General features: G+C 43.7%; 2 protein-coding genes across 7 annotated transcripts in view; both read left to right on the forward strand.

The window, feature by feature from the left end:
* The window catches only part of LOC118511426 (probable beta-hexosaminidase fdl), a 42,693-nt gene extending 31,589 nt beyond the window's left edge, over window positions 1-11,104 (forward strand). For 5 of the 6 annotated variants that reach the window (XM_036054515.1, XM_036054513.1, XM_036054512.1 and 2 more), the window contains 5 exons: window positions 1,392-1,455; window positions 3,982-4,268; window positions 4,982-5,691; window positions 5,763-5,919; window positions 6,709-11,104. In XM_036054515.1, coding sequence (XP_035910408.1) covers window positions 1,426-1,455; window positions 3,982-4,268; window positions 4,982-5,691; window positions 5,763-5,919; window positions 6,709-7,867 — 2,343 coding nt within the window. In that variant the 5' untranslated portion in view covers window positions 1,392-1,425 and the 3' untranslated portion in view covers window positions 7,868-11,104. The remainder of the gene's footprint in view (window positions 1-1,391; window positions 1,456-3,981; window positions 4,269-4,981; window positions 5,692-5,762; window positions 5,920-6,708) is intronic. The other variant, XM_036054517.1, reaches the window with a different exon arrangement.
* Window positions 11,105-11,598: 494 nt separating this feature from the next.
* Window positions 11,599-18,616, forward strand: LOC118511431 (nose resistant to fluoxetine protein 6-like). Its single transcript, XM_036054522.1, has 14 exons — window positions 11,599-11,898; window positions 13,190-13,488; window positions 13,569-13,773; window positions 13,850-14,020; window positions 14,107-14,306; window positions 14,379-14,548; window positions 15,361-15,529; window positions 15,869-16,062; window positions 16,168-16,318; window positions 16,395-16,581; window positions 16,652-16,794; window positions 16,870-16,984; window positions 17,055-17,192; window positions 17,453-18,616. The coding sequence occupies exons 1-13, from the start codon at window positions 11,787-11,789 to the stop codon at window positions 17,156-17,158; spliced, it is 2,220 nt and encodes a 739-aa protein (XP_035910415.1). The 5' UTR covers window positions 11,599-11,786; the 3' UTR covers window positions 17,159-17,192; window positions 17,453-18,616.
* Window positions 18,617-19,130: the final 514 nt, after the last annotated feature.

Genomic DNA, 19,130 nt, shown 5'->3' on the forward strand with positions numbered 1-19,130 from the left:
ACCAATATTTTGTTTGTTTTATGTTAAGTTCTTACTGAATGTACATACCAACCAAGAACTTATGGGTATATGGTGACTTACGGTGAGACTAGTTGCTGCTACCGTCACCACTACAATTCTCTGGCAAGACTGCTACCTAATTCCAATTCAATTATTTCAGATAGATTGAAATTTCGCAATTCATTTCACCGGGGCAGCCGTGACACGGCAAAGATCTGCTTGTGAGCGGTAGTGTTCCCTCTTGCTAGCCGCTGTAGAGGAAGCACCAGGTGTAGTGCTGCCTGCCGTGTGTGTGTATTTTCTGATAGTAGTTGACATTTTTGTGCAGAAAAGAATGTGCTAAAATGGAATGGGCGGTAATGGGTGGTGGTTTGAATGGGAGCGCATCTAAAACCCGAACCGGGGGCAGAGCAACGAGCATATTCACAAAATGCAGTTTTCCAGCTGAGCGAGTGTTGTGTTTGCTGGGTAGCCTGGTACAGTTCTTGGGAGTTTTAATTTCCTTGTGATATTTTCGACTTCCTGTGTGCTTTGTGTGTGTGTCGGGAAACATGGATTAACGTGGAACGGTAGTTTACGGTTTATCTTTCAACTCGGTTATTATTAGATATTTGCATGTGAGTTTAAAGATTTTCATCAAATTTGATTAACATAAATCATAAAAATTAAAGAAAAGTTAATAATACTAAGAATTACATTCAACAGTATTTACTACTTTCTTATTGTATTTTAAATAAAAAGTACAAAGCAATACATATAGGTTATTCTTTTTGATAAAAAAGTAACAAGTAGATGTAGAAGTAACTTAAAATTATTTTAAAATCTTTTTCGTTATTTTGAATATTTCTAAGCTACCATAAAAATATTGAGTGTCTGGTTCGCTTTAATACTGACAATTGTATTAGTTTTTTTAATATTATATTATAAGATTATCCATCTTGGAAGTGACAAATTAATAAGTCTAATTGGTGATGAATATTCCATTTTGTACAGCTTTAAGCATTCGCTCCGATGGAAGTAAGCCACTGCGTAGTGGTAGCACGACGGGCTTTCACGCGGAAGGGTCGGGCTTCAAATCCCGTCTTCTGGATCGTTTCCACATACGTTGAACTGAGTTACAAACTGAGCAACTGATAGATTAAGTCAAAAGAGCCAGACATGGCAGTCTCAAGACAATCTGTCCTTCACAAGAACTGTTCTAGAACAAGTGCCGTTCTGTTCTTGATTCTTATTTAAATCGCTTTAAACTAGCGCTTATAAAAATAATTATGGCGTTGATTATATTTGTGAACAATGGCTTATTTTATTGCTACTTAACTTAACCTCATACTAACAATAACTTGCTGAAGTGTATTGTGTTTCTAATTTTCTTTTCCATAATTTCGTTTCAGGTATTGTAAATAGATGATTCCATAGAGCTTAAACATGTTGCTCGCTCATGATTACAACAGTAGGGTAAGCAATTTTTATGAAATCCTGATAAAAAGTTAGCAAAGCAAATTTAAGCAAAGTAGTTTATATTCACAATTAGAAGAACTAAATTACGTTAAAATAAAACAGCTTCTAATTGCTACGTAAAAATACAGTATAATTTAGTTACTCGCTGCTAAATTTTGTCCAACTTTCAGGGTACTTTTCCATTACAATTTCTCCTCACTCAACTTGTCTGCTTTCTGAACAAAGCAAGTGTTTTCGACTGTACCTTGTTCGTTTCATATTATCTTAAAATCGTTCCCAACTCGCGTTTCCCATCTGTCATCTTCCACTTCCTAAGGTTTTGAAATGGTTGTCCAAAATGATTTTACGTAATGTCGTGACCACCGTCCGGAGAGGTGACGGAAGCTGTTGTTGTAGCTCGCTATGGATAGCGAAAAAAAAGTCACCCCATAAACTTACCCCTTTAGCCACACTTTCGCCATTGCATTTTGGGGGAAGGCCCGGACGGACCCCATGTTTTGCGGTTCATTTGAAGCAAATTTAATTACTAGCCTTCGTTCGTACAGCCGTGATCGGGTCGCACTCACTTTCGCCAAAATCTTTACCTCTAATGTCACAGTACCGCTTTCGGGGTGTCTTGTTTTTGCTGCTGTTGTTGCTTCCAGCAAAGACCCATTCCAGTGTACGCGTCTCATGACCCCCCGCGGGGAATCATGACCCTTCAATTAAACGCAAAAAAATCACCGGGAATAATAGTGAAAGTGGATGCTGTTTGACTGAGCCATTCATTACAGGCGAGGGTTACAGGCAGAGATAGCCCACGGATGGTTGGGTAGTTTACTGCTCTACTCTTGGTTGAAGGCTTTCAATTGTCTGGGTCATTGGCGTCTGTTGGATAAGTGGTAAGGTTGGCATAAGTTTTTCTTCCTAATTTGGCTTCAAGGCGTTTTGTGACAAAGTCGTTAGAGCGAGCTCCATATGACCCTTAACTTGTTATCTCTTGTAAAGGATTTGTTTCTGCAAAACGAATAATATTTCGACCACTTTTATATCATATAGGCACCTGCTTAGAAAAACAAGAAAAAAACTAAACCTCAACAAAAATCACACCGATAATAGAACCGTGTGAAGCGGGTCATAGCATCTTTAACTTCCATCACACACACAACCCGCTTCCTTCTTTTTGCCAGACTTTTCTCATTAGTGTGTTTATTTCTTTGTCTTGCTAATAATAATCACTCACACGCTCATCCATGCTTTTCCGAGGGGGTTGATGCACTAGGGAGAAGGTATAGCCCCATTTTCCGAGCCGTTACCGTCTCATTCTCGAGTGTCCTCGAACGTCCTTGAGTTCTATCAAATGTGGACTGCGTGTGTTAGTGTGTTTGTTGAGTCGTGGCTGACTGCAGATGGTTAGTTTTTTTGGCCGCCAATTTCCCTCTGATTAGTTCTTATGGCATAATCAGAAAACTTTTTTCTTAGTGTTCGTAACAATGTGCTTTTTTTTTGTTCTCCATCTCCTCTCGCTGGAAGGATTGTTAGTTCCATACGCTAGACCTACCTGTAAAGGGTGGCCCTGATGTGTGGACTGGAAAGTTGAAGCAAACAGAGTGCAAGCGAGCATGTATGAGTTCTTTCACCCACCTGAACTTTGGTTCATAATGTGACATAAGTCATTTCTTCTTTGGAAAGTTCACACTAATTATGACACGCCTGAGACAGTAGGTAGGACAAATTGTGATGAATGAAGGAAGAATAGTTTCCACCAAAGATTTTTTTATTTAATTTAGAAATAATAATAGCTAAGAGACTTAGCTGGATGTTCGCAATCACTCACACAATCAATCTTTTGTGGAATAAAACTCAATTCGTTTTAATGTCATCTTGATCCAACATGTATAGAATATTCATCATCAAACCTAAAAGCTTCATGCGATTGCATATTAAATATTGAATTACCTTCATAGACACTCCTACAGGCTTGTGCAATTTCTTTACACATTCATTCATAACGCACCAAATCCACAGCAAACGTCGGGGGTCGGAAAAGTTCACCTCAGGCACCTTTTAATTCAATTAATTCCTTTTTCGACCTGAATGTTCATTCCACAACTGTTCATGCTCGAAAGGTGAGCCATTTATTCGGCATAGATTTGTCATTTGACGCACAGCACAAGATTGACATATTTCTTGTGTTAAATTGGACATTCGAGTTGCAGTGATTGTGATTGATTGGTGGGCAGAAAAGATTCAAATTTTTAGTAATTCCATTAGCAATTAGAATCGGTGGCTTTATTTGATGATAAAAAATATTAAATTTATCAAAATCATTGAGTATTTTACATTATCGAAGTCATGGAAAATAGAAACATAAATCAATTCCAACTTAAATTGGAACAATAAGTAATTCAAGTAGTTAGCTCAAAAATAAATAAGCACAGGCATGAATAACTAAAAGAATAAACGAATGAGAAAGTGAAAAAATAAATTAACTATAAACTTTATCAAACAACCATGCTTAACATACTTTCCTTCTCCTTGCAGCGCTCGTCGATAGCATCATCCCAGTCGCGCAACATTCGAATCACAGTGCTGAAAAACATGTTCAAAAAGATGGCCCTCACCAGGTCAGCACTGAAGAAGGCGCTGGTGGTGTTATTTATCAGCGCGCTGGTCAGCTGCCTGCTGCTGCTGTACTGGAACGACAGTTCCGAGTCGCCCAAACCGTCCACCTCCATGTCCATGGGCATCTACAATACGCACATCTATGGCAGCGCGGAAAGTACGATGGCTGGTGGTGATAGCCTTCGAACCAGTGCCATCCCTGTAAAGTAAGTTCTTTTCGCCCCGTGATAACACATAAGTAAATTACAATTGCGTCCCGGCATGTGGTGAAATGCAAATAAATTCAAAAATGGTTGAAGAATTACTTCCCTCAGGATGAAGTCGCCTGCCGGTAGGTTTGTGTCTGTGGGGTTGACTCCACTCCCCCCAAAGTACTTGATAGAATAACTCATAACACCCGGAGCCAGATAATCAACGTTCGCAGTTTATGATCCGTGTAAATGTCTCGAAACAGCCGGCCAGGCCAGCCGCCGTCCGTCACCACGAAGCATCACGAAAGCTGTTAACGATTTTGGCCGACGATAAAAAGACCATGCTAATGAGCGGAAATGGAAGCATAAAGCACAATTAGCTTCCGAATGGCGATTTTTATGTGCGGTGGTCCTTTCGGGGGAATGATGGTTGACTTCGGTTTTTTTTCCATTCTCCCATAACGCAAAGTCTGGTCTGGTGTTGAAATGAAACTTTGTGCTTATTTTGTTTGGAACTTTGGAACGGGATATTTAAAAATTGGAGGAATTAAGTAGTAAAGTTGCGGTGACGGCTTTTGTGGTTTTCCAAGTACCGCAAGAACTCGGATTTTAAGATTGAAAAAATTAAACGTCTCTCGCCTCTAATCGAGCAGTTCGTTCGGATTATTGATCGAATTATTTATTAATTTCCACCTTTTCCCTCCCTTTTCCCTGGTTCCCATGCATAGCCCCATCGAACGTTCGTGGACGTACAAATGCGTCAACAATCGATGCGTGCGGCACCATTTCGTGGACGGCGTTGAGGAGGACTTTGACACGAACGCACACCAGCAGCAATCACCCCAGCAGCAGTCCCACGGAGGACCGCTGGGCAGTGGCGGAAGCAGCAGCAGCGGCAGTAGCAGCACGAACTCTGGCAGCTCATCCGGCAAACGTATACCGCACCTTACCTGTGCGATGACCTGCGGACCAATCAATATCTGGCCACAGCCGACCGGTGCCACCACGATCGGTAGCAAAACGTCCCGCTTTCGGCTGTCGGACATGCACGTCAAAATCGTGACCCGGTTCGAGCCGGTCGAGAAGCTGCTCCACGAAGCGTACGACGTGATGCGGTCCGAGATACGTGGTGTAATGGTGGCGCACGGTGCCAGCTTGGAGGAGATCGAAGGTGCGCTACCGGCCGGTACCGTTCCCGTGGGACTGCAACCATCGGCAACCGAGCAGCGACCGATGGCGACGGAAGTGAATGATGCGGCAACGGCCGGACGAAGACCGAGTACGGTGGATGCCGGTGTGGGCAAGATTCATTTCTTTAAGCTGGTCAGCGACAAACGGTACGATGTGGATGCGTTCGAGGTGAACGTGCACGTGGAGAAGTCGGCCGATACGCATCTGACGCTGCATACGGACGAAAGCTACAATATGACGGTGACGCGTACGTAAAGAGATCTTTTTCATACCTTCCCTGGTAAAATGGGGTTAATGTAGATGGGTTTCTCGTTGCAGATTCTGCTAGGGTGTTGATCGTAAAAATATCTGCCAATACATTCTTCGGTGCGAAGCATGGACTTACCACGTTGCAGCAGTTGATCTGGTTCGATGACGAGGAGCGTACGCTGAAAGTGCTGAACAAGGCGTCCATTGAGGATGTGCCAAAATTTAAGTAAGTTCTCAGTTTAAATGTTGAAATCCCATGTTAAAATCCTTCGTCCTTCCTGGTGATATGTACTCAACTTCTGACAGTCGATTACTCTTCAGAGTGACTTAGTTTATCACTGTAGTTTTCGTTTAGGGATCGGTTTCTTTAACGGTCGGTCTGGATATCTGATACAATTGAGTCCTTCATATCAGTTGAGTAATCTCCATTAAAGATTCTGATCGATTATGGTGAAAATAAGGACAGAAATCACTCTGTAGTTTATAGTGTCTAGAGGCATTGAATTGCTGCTAGATAATGCTTAGACTTAAACTATGGTTGAAGTACTCCAGGGAATAGAGAAGATTCTTACTCCAGATTTAGTCGCGTCTATGGGCCTTCCGTCATAAGTCGATTGTTGCTCTTGGTACGGGGATTCAGACATGCAATCCTTCAAACGAATACTCTGCTCATCTGAACTCCTTGTATTGAACATCCAAAATCTTCTGTGGCACTACAACCTCGAGAGGTCTCTCGGCCTGCCATTTCTGGCTTTCTGTGACTTAATTTTACCCGAAGAAAAGTAGTCAGCCTTTCGTACGGGGAGGCGGTCTGGATGGGATTTGAACCCCGGCCCTGCCGTGTGAAGACCGGCGCCGCTGTCGCCTCGGCCACCGGACCGCCCCATCCAAAATAATCCTTGGATAATCTTGGAGAATATCCTCTCTAATACTCTCCTATTTTATTCAATTTCCTCCTGTCAAACACTATCTTAATAGTAAATAAACATAATTCCGATGCGCTTCCTCGTTCCAGTTACCGTGGCCTTATGCTCGATACCTCCCGGCACTACTTCTCGGTGGACTCGATCAAGCGCACGCTCGTCGGCATGTCCCACTCGAAGCTGAACCGGTTCCACTGGCACATTACCGACTCGCAGAGCTTCCCACTAGTCTCCAAGCACTATCCTCAGCTGGCCCGGTACGGCGCATACTCCGAGCGTGAAGTGTACACCCCAGACGATGTACGAGCGCTGACAGCGTTTGCCAAAGTCCGCGGCATCCAAATTATCCCGGAGATTGACGCCCCGGCACACGCCGGCAACGGTTGGGATTGGGGCCCGAAGCATGGTCTCGGCGAACTGAGCCTGTGCATTAATCAGCAACCCTGGAACAACTACTGCGGCGAACCACCGTGCGGTCAGCTTAACCCGAAAAACAATAACACCTACCTGATCCTGCAGAAGCTGTACGAAGAGTTGCTGGAAATTGTGGGCCCACTCGACTACTTCCACATCGGCGGTGACGAGGTGAATCTGGAGTGTTGGCAGCAGCACTTTAACGATTCCGACATGCGCACGCTTTGGTGTGACTTTATGCAGCAAGCCTACCACCGGCTACAGCTGGCCAGTGGGCAGAACGGTACCGCACCACGGATGGTTGGGGTGTGGTCGAGCGGGCTTACCAGTGCACCGTGCCTCTCGAAGAATACGTTCGCGGTGCAGGTGTGGGGTGGTAGCAAGTGGCCCGAAAACTTCCAGCTCATCAACAGCGGGTACAGCCTGGTTATATCGCACGTGGACGCGTGGTATCTGGACTGTGGCTTCGGCAGTTGGCGATCGACGGGCGAAGGTGCCTGTTCACCGTACCGCAACTGGCAGACCGTCTACAAGCATCGGCCGTGGGAAGAGATGAAGCTGACCTCGCTGCAGATGCGCCAGATTTTGGGTGGTGAGGCGTGCCTCTGGACGGAACAGGTGGACGAATCGCTGCTCGACACGCGCCTTTGGCCCCGTGCCTCCGCCCTGGCCGAACGGTTGTGGACCGACCCGACCGAGGAACGGTACAGCGAATCGGTCCCGCTCGAGGTGTACAACCGGATGTCGGTGTTCCGCAACCATCTGCTCGAGCTGGGATTGCGCGCGGAACCAATCTTCCCGAAGTACTGTGGCCAGAATCAGGACGAGTGTGTATGATATTACGTGAACCCGTTCTACTAAAGATTGTGATCACGGTAAGACGGTACAAGCGGCGCGTCGTAAGCGGCATTTGTGGTTGTGATAACTTTGACAAACAGAGGGCTTCTTCTTCTTCTTCTGATACGCCCTCCAGCTTTGGTTCGTGCAGCTGCACAAGTGCACTGCGGCAGTAGGATATTAGTGGCGTCTGAGCCTATCGGACCGGTTTGCAGCAAGCAGACACAAATAAAAAGGGAACATATATTTAGGGAAACGCTTGAAACTCATGATATTACTATGACCAACAATCATGGAAGGATAGTGGGCAAATGGCGCTCTTTGGTCGAGTGCCGAGTGAAGGGTAACGTGCGAGAGTGGGACATATTTGTTTGTTGTTAGATGTTTATGAAAGGAAGCGCAAACGTGAATATACTGATACGATTGTACATAGTTTGTAAATGAATGAATTAGCGTACGGTAGATACTTATTTGGAGGTTTCAGTCTAGCGCTAGCAAACACACCACTATAGTCTATATAACCTACAGCACGTAGTGTTTAGCAATAATGATAAGGGAGAGGATAGTAATAATAGAAACATCTATATTCGTTTGGAATTGTTTTTAACACAAATTTTCCGGAAACTACTGTAGCATTGTTAGGAAATTAGCTCACTTATAAAGAAGCACTCCACTGGAAGGATCAGTGAGGAAGGTTGTATGTTCACTAGGAAGATGGGACACATTACGGAAGACATCGTCCGATGGAAAAGGAATCATTTAAAGAACAGAGCAAAGCTATATTGAGTCTCCAGCCCTCCTTTTTTAAAGTACTCCATGCGTTCCTCCGTCATCGTACCTCAACACGAACCTAGGACACAGGCAAGAGTGGTGCCGGTAGAGAGCGGTAGAAAGTATTTGCTCGCATGTACTTAAGCGATACGATACGATCGTTGAGATTATGCTAACGCCATACCGCCCATGGTACAATCATGCACACACTACATAAGCTTGCAAGGATGTTTGGGGCTCACAACTCACAGGCAGACCCAAATGACCCCCGCTAGGAATGATCGAGCTTTTTTAAGGTAAGGTATTGGAGGCGGCCCGGTCTTCACACGGCAGGATTGAGGTTCAAATCGCATCATAGTGAGGACTTACAACTATCCAACTATGCGGTATCAGCCAGTCTAGTAAGCCAGAAATGGCAGGCATCATAGGCCTATGAGGTCGTTAGGCCAAGAGGCAGAAGAGAAGAAGAAGGGAGGGTACGTATTTGAGACTAATAATTTCACTCGTGTAGAAATACCCCCGGTATACCTGTAGACGATGATTTCGTAGGATTAAGAGCTTTTCTGTTCGTTTTTTGTTCTCTCATTTACCAATCACCACGATGTGTTTTTGGAATAGAAGTGTTTGGTGAGATTAAAGAGACCCCCAAAAAGAGATATCTAGTTCGTGTTATTCCGTTTGTTGTTAGCTAATGTTGCTTTAATTTGGTTGGGTGGAAGGAAAACACACTAAACGATACAAGCCATACGAAGAAAAGCTTCCGCGTGGTTCCGTTTTGCCAAACAACACTCTATCTCTCTCCCACAAGCTCGTCCCTGTTTCGAGTATATTGTGGAATTAGTGTGACTATGCATTAGAAGAACAGACTAATTTTTGAAAATGGATTCGTAAAATATTAAAGGGATTAAATTCCTGTACTTTTTACGTTCAAGAAGTATTCTTCAAAAATATTACTACATCTTCCACAGACTATCGTGTGAATAGATTCCGGCGTGGTTTAAGCTCTCGCGAGGTTCTAATTATTCGGTTAATCCTCCATCTAAATTAAAGAACTCTTCAAAAAAATCCTTCAATTGAGGTTTTGCTGTTGTTAAAGGTAGTTGTAGTCTCCTCTATCAACGGGACACGGTTACCGCCGTCTAAAGTCCGCTGAATTTGAATGATTGTTTAGTACTGAAAAATGGACTTGTGAAACGCTTCGTAATCGAGATTTTGATCTCCTCTAGCGGAATAGATTCTCTAACCTTAGGCCTCAAGATACGAAATTATAAAGCCTCCAAGTCCTTGAATACCTTCAGTTAAAAATGCTTCTGGAGCCCTCTCCTGGCGTACAAAAGCTTTTCAATGATCAGCATATGGTTCTCATTGGTAGTTCTCGATTCTTGGCCAATTTGTCCAGAGGTAACGCTGATAGTACAAACAAAACTTCAAATGAATTCTCAACAATATTAACCAAAAATCTTTTGCATTACTTTCTTTCAAGCAATCAGGTTTGTTCAAGACGTAAAAAAGGCCGAAAATTTTGAAAAAAAAAGTCAAGGACCAAACTGTAAGTTGTGCTTTTTTCCAACGAAGTTTTCTGCCTGTTATGAAGAGGATAGATCGCAAGAGAATCCTTCAAATTAGTCTATTTTTTCATTTGCATTCGTTAGTAGCAAGTCTACTTCAAGTTCTCTGAGATAGCTGGCGATAAAAAACCCTCACACAAGAGAGAGCTGAACTTTGTTTAATTGTCAAACGACCAAAATTTGTCTGATACTCAGCAAGAAGTAGATGGGAGGATTTCCTTCTGTACAGTAATATGCCACTCATCACACAACACAGAACAAAAACCAATGTTCCATGCGCAATGTGCAGCCCTTTTCCTTTTTCCCCGGGGCGATTACGACTCACTATAAGGAACACTTATTCAGATAGAAACTTTTTTATACGAAAGCAGCACCAAGGGAACGGCGATGCTGTGTAGGTGAAACGTAATGAAGCGAGAAAACACGCCGTACGAGTGCCGGAGAGCCATAGTTTCGTAGTTTAGGTATTTAACTTAAGCAAGCAACTCAATCATTGCACCACATACGATTGCCGTCTTGGTTAGATTTATTCTGTTACTAAACTGTAGGCATTTTAGGATAAAAACCGCAGGAAACGGTACATTGCAATGAGCACATAATTAGAGCGGACAAGTGCAGTTTTGTAATGTGGATTGCATACACCAATTCGGTGTCAGTGGCGCTGTTTGTTTATTAATTTTTAAACTGTTGATTTCAGAGTAATATTTGCTTGAGTGCGATAACAGAAAGTACAATTGAAAACCATTAAAAAAGTTTGCAAATGGTGAGATGTGTGTGTGTGCGTGTGTGAACCCTATGTTTTACTACGTTTCGAGATTAGTCGTATGGGGCTCTCTTCACATCGGTTCGGTTTTGTCTCTTTATTGGTAGCGTAATAAATGAAAACGGATCATGATAATGTTGCTGTTTACATAGCGTTTTCGGGCGGGAGAAGAAGCGAAGCAGTGAAGTATCACAATTCTGGTTTTCTGGTGTCTCAAAGGAGTTCCCTTTCATCGATGACCCAATAGCTCACTCGTCCTGCGTGCATTGATTCTCCACCGGGATTGGTTTACCTTTTTGTTTTTGCCCTCAGCCTGAATGAACTGCCCTAAATCAGTAATGAGCTATTTAACAGCAGCTCGAACAAACGTCACAGTGTATCGATTCGCATTAAACATTCATCCCGCAGTCCGCGCTAAAGCTGCTAACCGGGCCGGGACGCGAAAGAAAGCATTCCGGCAGACCGCTGTAATACTGCAACACAATGAAACGTTGTTGCTATTGTGGTGGGCTTCAGTTTTTTCCACTGCCTAGCCTAGCTTTTCGCCTTTAAGATAGCGACCGCACAACGAGCGATGTGCTCAAGGTGATGGGACATTAATTATAGATTTGCTTTCGGTTGCAAAGTGACCAGCCGGTGATGGCATGAGTTGGTGCAAAACGGCTGCAATTAAATGCCCGCTCACAGCGGAATTATGTTGCATTTTTGAGTGCAATTGACACAATAGCTGGACGGATGAGTTAGCTTTGGCGTCAGTTGCGTGAGGGATTTCAAGTGAACAAACTCTTCCCGGTGCAGGTGTTTTCTGTGCTGCAAAATGTGCTTACCGAGCCGAGCTTTTGGGTGGATTTTGATTGTAGCGGTTGGTTTGGAGGCAGCCGAAAGTGTCATCAACAGAACGGAGTGTGAAAAGGATGGAGCATTTAACAGTGAGTTTGTTTAAGATTTTTTGTGGAATTGAGCTAGATTTGGAAAGTCAATAATTTTAATAGCTATCGTTGAAGCGGCTTACAATTATGGTAGATTTGTTATAATAATCTATTAATCAGTTCTATGTTGTTGTTTCGTAGATAATGGCTAAATATTTGAATTTTTTTCCCCTTACTGAACATTCGAGATTACATGAGCCAAACTGCCCACGTGGTTGAGTTGTTGTTGTTTAAATGTTTGAAGTCTGATCTATTGGATCTCTGAGGTCGCGTTCACTTCTGTATTAATGTTATTGAGTTCTTAAGAATACGTTAGATTGTATCAGAATTAAGTTTTGGTAAAAAAAACTATTACAATTAGCTCAATGGAGTAAACTGTTCATAGCAGTGGCGGAAGTCTTTGGAAGCCCCGAGCGGAATGTCAGTTGAGTAAGACCAACTGGATTTCCCTCGCTGACGGGGCCCCGCTAATTGACGAGATCCCGAACATCCGCTTCTTGCGCTCCTGGGTTGATCCGCCACTGGTTCATAGTTACTACTATTGAAACTTCCCCAAGGATGCTCCTATGCCTTACCGATATTAATCTAAGTCAGCTACTACCCAGTTTAGGCCACATGTTTCATGTGATGATTCCATGGCCTTGTTTGTGTAATACTATTTGATGAAGGCTTCAGTATATCCTCGTTTACCTCATAACTACTCAGGGTTCATCACAACAAGGTCTATCTGGTCTAGAAACTTCAAGTAATGGAATAATAATATCACTAGACCAGACCAATGCCTCTCGTCATTTGAATCTGGCCTCCATTTAAAGTTTTCGTCGTTCGAGTCGTTTTTAACCTTCGTAGCTGAGTTTCAGCAGGAATTTTAGGGTCCCGCACATGTAGAAGGATATTGGTTGACATACAGATATCTCGCTATTGTGCGGCGCTTTCAATTCACTAGGTTCTACATGGGCTTAAGGGAATCTTATTGGAGCATCTGAATTGAACCTTGCCATCTAATCGCTTATGTTGGCAGATAAGGCTTCGTCGTGTAAAGGACCTTTAAGAGGTGAATGAGGTTGGAGAAACCCAAAGCCTATATAAATCAACGAAAAAAATCTAAAGGTCCTTATTGTCTGAAGGATGTGCAATATGCTCCTGGTTGCAAAACCAATCACCTATTCGTTGCATACATTCATTTTTAAATGTATAAAACATTTATCAACTAACAATTTCCACACAATACTATTTGCTTACTTCCGCGCTCCTAATCGCCTGCTCCAACTCATAAAACAAATCATCCCAGTCACTGCATACTACCAGATGCCCTCGCTCTACCTCTACGATGACTACGATCGTTGCTTGGAAGAGTTCCCGGCGCGTGCAACCTACTGTCTGGTAGACAGCTGGATCGTTCCCAACGACACCATACCCCTATGGACGGTGATAGAGCAGTTTTCCATCGACACGAAACGTAGCTTCCGGCATGATCGAATACAGCGTGGCCTTTGCATGAACCGGTGCCAGCAGCTAATGAGCAAGTTCGATCGACGCACCCAGATGAAATACTTCCAGTCACGGTTCGAAACGAACGATTCTCGGAAGGTAATGTAGGCCGCAACTCTTACCGCGCCCTTGGCAGAAGGAAGAACACTCCGAACCGAATTTCCCGCCTCTTTCCACAGATCACGTTCGATCCGAATACGTTCCGGGGGGCGCTCGATTGGCGTAACCGGTACCGCCGCTTAGCCAATCAATGTGTCAATTATGAGCTGAAGCGTCAGTACTCCCTGATGGCCTACAGCACCGTCGAATATTGTGTGACGAACCGGCAGGAAGCGGAACGGGACGACCATGTGTCCGGGCTGGCAACGTCCTCGGAAGGCTTAGGTGACGCTGCAAACGATGAAATATGTATTTTTCTCCCAACCACTCATGTGCCGTTCTTTGCTCCCGATTCACACAGATGCGATTGATGTGGTGTTTCTAGTTATTCTGAGCCTTCTGTTCGTGCTGACGGTGATCTCGACCACCTACGATTGCTATCGGTATCGGCAAACGAAACCATACGGCACCACCACGGATGGATTAAGCGATTACTATCGATCGGGCAGCGAACGTTTCGGAGTGAGTCAATGTACGTGTGATTTAGTTCGATTTAGTCCCGCCATGAAGAATAAAAATCTTGGCACTGTTTTTTTTTTATCTGCCATGCGAAAACAGGGACAGGTTTGCTGGTGTCATTCTCGCTTCCCCGCAACTGGCATCTGCTGACGACGACACGCAAAAAGGCGACCTCATCCGCGAAAGATTTGCGCTTCATACAGTCGGTGCGGTTTCTCGTAATGTACCTCGTCATCGCTGGCCATGCGATGCTGTTTAATTGCATCTTTCCACTGCACAACCCACAGTACGTGGAGCTGGTACGTATTGGGGGAGGTGATTCTAAAGCGATTCTTGTGGCAATTCTTTCATATCTGTGCTATCCTTTGCAGAATTATCGCCGTTTCATTACGATGCTCATATTCAACGGTATCACGGTGGTGCAAACGTACTTTACCATTAGCGGATTTCTGTTGGCCGTTCACTTTGTGGATTTTGCCGAGAAGCAGCGGACTTTCAGCTTGAAGGACTTTCTCCAGAGTATTGTATACCGATTTTTAAGGTAATTTCTTTTACTTCCATTCAATTCTTGATGATATTTAGATAGATTTCGAGTAAAGACGAGGAATATTTCTCCATTGTTTGTCATAAGCTTTCAAGGCTCAGATTGTCCAGAAAACTCAATTTTTAAGGTTATTGTGCATTGGATTGATACCTCCCCATAAGAGACGGGACTGATGCTAGTTAGATAGTTTGTTGTCTCTAAAAGGGAACGAGTTGGGATTTGAAACCAGTCCTGCTTGGCGGGCTGGGATTTAACAGTGTGGTGCTGTAATGTGCGAAGCTGTCGGCTATGCCACCGAGCCGCCACTTCTTTAGTTATAACTTCACATTCATCCATTACGGTCGGTATTCGTTTCCTGTGACTAGAGCAGCTCATAATAAACAACATAGATCTGGTCCCACCAGGCCATGTGACATTGTTGGTTAATCCTTAAAACTTGATTTGAATTTAGTTTTCTGAATTTTGAAGTCTGATTTTGCTCTTCAACCTCAATAGGTCTTGATTTTCCATTTCTGACTTCCTTGACTTTATTGTGCCCAAAGCTGGATCATCCAGCTTGCGGGTTGGATGAAATTGATGCATGGTCCTACCGTATGAAGAATGACCTCGAGGCCGCTCAACACTTACTCTACCTATTATTATAATCCACTCATGCACTTTAATGTTAAACCTTGTCGAACCTTGTATGGACATCTTTAAACACTTACAGTTATAGTGACATCTATCGGGAAAGCTGCAGAACTAACTGCTGAGTCAGATACTAAATCATTATACCATTACAACTTGAATTATTTTGCCCTGGATTTCAGATTAACACCAGTGTACGCGTTTATGCTGCTACTAGACGCTTCCTGGTTGATCCGGCTGCAGGATGGACCGATCTGGAAGCGTGTCGCCGAAACGGAGCGTACCTACTGCCGAAGCAACTGGTGGGCCAATGTGCTGTACGTGAACAACTACCTCACCGTATCGGAACCGGTAGGTCGTGTGTCGTTTTATCGAACATCAGCAGCATGACGACCGTTTTAATATAACCGTACCGTTAATTGCACTTATCATTATTGTTGTGCCATGTGGTTGGTGGTGGGAATTAGCACACCCCATTCAAACGATTGCCAACGGGCGGGGTGTTTCATTACCATTTATTTTATTTTAATGAGGTTGATATTTGCTACGCGAGTTGTCTGCTTTAAATGGTATATTTAACTATAGCAGTTTAATTAAAAAACGCTCTAAACCGATCGTTAGTGTTATTCGACTTGCGTCAATAAGGAATAGAACGGGCAATTCTGATGTGTTGCTTTCCTTTCGTTTCAGTGTTTACAACAGACCTGGTACCTTGCAACGGACTTTCAACTGTACATTATTGGACTCACCTTGCTCGCGGTTACATGGCGCTATCCGAAGCTTCTTAAACCTTTGCTAGTGTTGGCCGTGCTGGGAGCACTCGTAGTACCGGCTATCGTCACATACGTCAATCGCTTCGAAGGAGTCGTAATATTGCGACCGGAGTAAGTGTCCTAGCAGATGGGAGTTTGATTTCGAGCGGTTAAACTTTGTAAACTGTATCTGTGGTTTCCTTTCCTTTTCATCCTTTCACCTTCAACTCTCAAAAGAGCCCTCAAGTATGTGCTGTGGTATGATGAGATGTATCGCAAGATGTACATCCCGACGCACACCAACTTTGGCAGCTATCTGGCCGGGCTGATGGCTGGCCTGATGTACCACCGGCTAAAGCGTGCCAACTTTGTTGCTGTCCGCCATAAAGTGAGGGAGAGGCGTTATCCTTTTTTTTTTTTTTGGTTACATTTATGATTCATCCTTTCTTCCTTGCTTTTTGTAGGGCTTTCTCGTTCTCTGGCACGCATCACTACCAGCCGCGATTGCCCTGCTACTGTCCGCGTACATATTTTATGCGTACGATTTTGAGAAGCCCGCCGTTTGGATAGCCATTTATGCGGCACTTTCCAAAAATCTCTGGGGCGCACTTTTTGGCGTACTGTTCGTTGGCGTTGCGTTCGGCGTTGGTGGTATGTATGGAAATGTCACAAAATGTCGTTACGCGTATGATTGACAAAGAGAATCGGGTTTCGTTCGAAGGATTGCTTCGTGCCGCCCTTAATAGTTCGATCTTTCGGCCACTGGGCAAAGTGACGTACTGTGTGTTCCTGTGCCATCTGTTTGTGATTCGCGTCACGTTGGGCAATGTGCGACAGCCAATCTACGTTAGCGATATGCGAATTGTAAGTGGCCCTAAGGAGCACAGAAATGTATGAGAATATGCTGTAAACACTAGGACTGTTTTTATTATTCTCCAGCTCGTGGCCACATCTTCAACCCTTGTGTTGGCCTACATTATGGGAACGTTGATGTGCTTGCTGATAGAGATACCGTGCTCCAACGTACAGAAACATTTGTTCTTCTTCAAAAAAGGTAATGGTAATTTAGTGTATTTCAGAAAAGCTTTCTCGTATCACGCATCTGATTTTCCCTTTTTGTAAAGAAAATATCTACAAAGAAGAGATACAGCTGGTTTGCAATGGAGAACGCACCAATCAGAAGGATCCAATTGAAGCAGAAACGAAAGAAACAACAGTGGAAGCGTAAATCATTCTCGGGATATTGAGTGCTTGTTAAATAGGTAAATATTTTCCTGTATTACAATAGAGTATTTACACTGAATATCTCATCAATTAAAAAGCCTTGTCTAGTACTAGTTACTAAAACAAACTCCAAGTCAAAAACAACCCGAACTATCACTTTCCTCCTATCGTTATGCCATTCACTCGACTCTTAATAAGGCACCCGACGAAACCCGGATTGACGCACAATCAACACGGTTTAGTTAAACGATTATTGCCCCGTTTACAATCACAAATTGCGCTTTTTACTCCTTTCCAGAGCTTTTTTCTCGCTCTCCGATCTACAATCCGATCCCAGCGACGATGACAAATTAGCGACAGAAATCGTTCGTTCGACCGAACACTTCCCGGGTAAAAACGGTTCTCGGAATCATTGCACTGGGAAAGTGTTTCCAATGCGGCGTGTTGGACAGGAGTTGGTGTAAAAGCTACAATGGCTTGGTTAAGTTCTAGTAGGGTAGGGTTTCAGACTACATTTTATGATGCAAAAAAAAAACCAGTCCGCAATCCGTTGATCCAGTTGCGTTTTCCGGTGGACTAGACAGAAGTAGCAGCAGCGACTAGTGCCGTTACGCATACGAATGTGCGTTATGATTAAGTCGTTAGGCGTGCTCTGAGTGATTTGGACGGTAATGTGAGCACCGTCAAGTCGAGCTGGAGGAATATTTATGCGATAAGGAAATCGTGTAAATTAAAACGATTTATTGTTAATTATTTTTGAATAACATTAAATTAACTAAGCTATATGGCCTCCGTCTTATTTGAATAAAAAAAAGTTAGATTAACTATACTGGATTAAATTAGTAGTAAGGATTCGGAATTTAATTTGTTGCTCTATCTCATAACACAAGTCAACAGATCAATCCATCTTTGGGTCTACTTTTCCATATTAAGACTATCAACACTATTCAACTAATCCACTAAATTTTTAAAGCGAATGAACTTTTAGTTTATGAAGATCAAGCAATAACACTAAGTAGAAACTCGTTCTAACAAACCACCTGTGTGGGTACCACCAATCTGCAACGCAAATAACTACCCCGTGTGGACAAAAACGCTTCATAACTGCTACTTCGCCGCTGCACGGATAGAAATTATTCTAATGTCTCGAAACCTACACACCATTATTTGTGCATTTGCAAACTTCTAATGTGCGTCTGGCGGGCTGCTACAGCTTTTGATTTTACCGTGACGCAACTCGGTTGGTTGGCGCGGCGGAATCCAGCCCGGACTCTTCTAGACAAGCTGTCCGAAGCTTCATGCACAAGGACAGCACCGGAAGAGATGCTGGTGGAAAATTCCATTTACAATAATACTGTGTTGGCTCGGTGCCATATCATTTATCTTTGGAGGCTTGTCACTTATGCCACCCAATCACCACCCCCGTAGCGATCGTAGTGGCGGTTCTAGAAGAGTCGTGGCCCTGCTTTGGATGATATTTTTATAATGTGTTATTAATGCTGGAAGTGTGCCGTACTGGAAGGATTGGTTAATTATACGTACGGGACCTCTAATTCCTGTCTTGTTAGGACAGGTTTGACCCTAAAGCGAACTAGTTAATCGATTGTCAGTATCGATCCCATCGATCGCGGATCATCCTGCTGTACAGTAAAGTTTAGAGGTTAATTGATCTGGACGGTGTTATCTGAGCACCACAGAACGCCATACTGAATTCATTCAGCAAATTCTTTGCCGTCCCCACCATGGCAATAGTAACACGACGGTCTAATCGTTGATGAATGCGTTCCCTGGCGACCGCAAACCGGTTTAGCGTAGCGACCGACCAGTGCGTGACGTTACGCGATAGACATACATGGGCAAGCTGCGGAATCGCGGCTTAATGCGGCGGGTTTGATGATCAGCTGATGACCTTGGCGGGTGAGGGAGATGGTTCGCACACCTTTACGATGTAAAACTAAGGGTGCTTTTCATGCTTT

This window comes from Anopheles stephensi, chromosome 3 (assembly GCF_013141755.1).
Source record: "Anopheles stephensi strain Indian chromosome 3, UCI_ANSTEP_V1.0, whole genome shotgun sequence".
Classification (NCBI taxonomy): domain Eukaryota; kingdom Metazoa; phylum Arthropoda; class Insecta; order Diptera; family Culicidae; genus Anopheles; species Anopheles stephensi.

What these genes read in the sequence shown, in the direction of transcription:
- LOC118511431 (XM_036054522.1), top strand. Translation starts at nt 11,787, where the DNA reads ATGTGCTTACCGAGCCGAGCTTTTGGGTGGATTTTGATTGTAGCGGTT. An exon ending in GTCGTAATATTGCGACCGGA is followed by an intron (nt 16,063 to 16,167) that starts GTAAGTGTCCTA and finishes AACTCTCAAAAG; the next exon opens with AGCCCTCAAGTATGTGCTGT. An exon ending in TTTGTTCTTCTTCAAAAAAG is followed by an intron (nt 16,985 to 17,054) that starts GTAATGGTAATT and finishes CTTTTTGTAAAG; the next exon opens with AAAATATCTACAAAGAAGAG.